The sequence below is a fragment of the Pygoscelis adeliae genome, unplaced genomic scaffold (genome assembly GCF_000699105.1).
Source record: "Pygoscelis adeliae isolate BGI_AS28 unplaced genomic scaffold, ASM69910v1 Scaffold386, whole genome shotgun sequence".
In the NCBI taxonomy this organism is placed as follows: domain Eukaryota; kingdom Metazoa; phylum Chordata; class Aves; order Sphenisciformes; family Spheniscidae; genus Pygoscelis; species Pygoscelis adeliae.
This window is the reverse complement of record NW_008824940.1, coordinates 208,576-210,352: the sequence shown is the minus strand read 5'-3', so window position 1 is coordinate 210,352 and position 1,777 is coordinate 208,576. Positions and strand designations below refer to the sequence as shown.

The window sequence follows — 1,777 nt, the reverse complement described above, 5'->3', positions numbered from 1 at the left end:
AAGACATCTTCTGAGGAGTTTATCTGGGCAAACACTGGAAATAAGACTTTGGACAAACTCTACATTCCTCTTAGAATGAGCAATGTGTCACTGTGTCATATATGCTACACTGGTATCCAGGAGAGTAGGTTCCCTGATGATTGCCAGCGCTATTTTACCTTGGTTTCTTAATAATTCTGAGAGTCTGATTTTTAAGTGCAACTTTCCCTCTCCAGTGACCATTTAAAAAAGACAAGCTGTGGGCTTGTACATACTGTACATATGCTGTACATACCTATTGATAGTGACAATGTATGAATATAAGTGACTTTTTTCTGCCCCTAAATGTAGACCAGACAACACGTTTCCTCTTGTGCTATTACATGTGGCCTTCATGTACAATGAATTGCTTCTTAAAGAAACAAATGATGCACATGTAACCCTAATCATGGAGATATATTTTAGCATAGAATATTTATGTTGCTGAAGTTTGCTTAGTGTCAGTTCTTTTGACGTACGGTGGCTAGTATGCATGCCATTAGAAAGCCCTTGCTTACTCTTGTATGTACAGTACACATAATACTTAAAACCATAATCAGCGTTTTTCCCTGTTTGATTTAAAGTAGCTTTGTTTTATTTTTACTGTAGAATTTTGAAGATATAAGGTAGCTTTAATAATAATAATCTTCTTTTACAGAAATCTGACTGTCTTGTTCCAGTGCCTTCATAGCCTTACTAGAGTTCTCCCACCAAGCTGTGATGTAAAACTCCTGAGATCTGGAAGCAAAGGTGTACTTACTGAACAATTAGCACTGGCTTTGGAAAAAGAAATGCTCACCTTGAGGAGTTCTTTCTTCTCAAAAGAAAGTAAAGCTGAAAACAGTTTGACATGGGGGAGTGAGCCTGGCAAGAAAATCAGTGATGCTGCTATGGCTTCTTTACTGGACAGTGAGGAAGGAGTTCAGCAATTCAGAAAGAAGCTTCAGAATGAACGGGAGGAGAGTGTGCTAAGTATGAATCAAACAATGAATGGTGCCCGTTACCAGGAAATTGCTTTGAAAATAGCAGAAGCTCAGCTCAGTTCAGATATGATTGTGTGGAGACTGAGCAAGTCCTAGACACTATTCACTAAATTTATTTTGAATAAAGTTTTATTAAAGTTATACTATTAAATAATATATTTTCATGGGTATTTATATTACTTTTTATTCTATAGCTCAGTTATTTCTACAGATAAATACTGGTATTTTGGTTGATGACTTGTAGCTGGTTTGGCAAGAATTTACTATTAAAGATACCCGAGTCATTATTTTGTTACAGATTTTGAAAATATTATTTTAAAGGTATTTTCTAATAAGTCCTATTCCAAAATAATAATTCTTGAACTATAAATGGACTATATTAGAAAAAAATTAACAAGCATGTACTGTTTAAAATAGTCCTATTAAACTTGAAAGATGACTGTTTACACAGGTAAAACTTAAGCTTTTTTTAGAAATCGTAAGACAGCTATAGAAAGGACCTAAGTTAAGCAACCAATTTTAATTCATACTTTGAGTATGGGGTTTGACAAATTCAAAGAAGACGCAGCTTATCTTTGTGATATATCAAGCCTTTTAAATAACTTTATGATACCACTTGAGGAAGAAAACTCTGATTGTACCTTGCAGCCGTATATTCTAGAGTCCACCCTCAGATCTGAGAGATGTTGGAGTATTTATTGGAGAACCAGATCAGGCCTCTTACAAAATTTCGAGAACTCATGAAGATTCACTCTGTAATAAAACGCCTTCAGGTT

At 34.9% G+C, this 1,777-nt stretch overlaps 1 protein-coding gene across 1 annotated transcript in view; it reads left to right on the top strand.

Annotated features, from left to right (window-relative positions):
- FANCB (Fanconi anemia, complementation group B) overlaps positions 1-1,147 on the top strand; it is a 15,066-nt gene extending 13,919 nt beyond the window's left edge. The window contains exon 8 of the mRNA XM_009325460.1: positions 677-1,147. Within this exon, the coding sequence (XP_009323735.1) occupies positions 677-1,097 (421 nt within the window). The 3' untranslated portion in view covers positions 1,098-1,147. The remainder of the gene's footprint in view (positions 1-676) is intronic.
- The last annotated feature ends 630 nt before the right edge of the window (positions 1,148-1,777 follow it).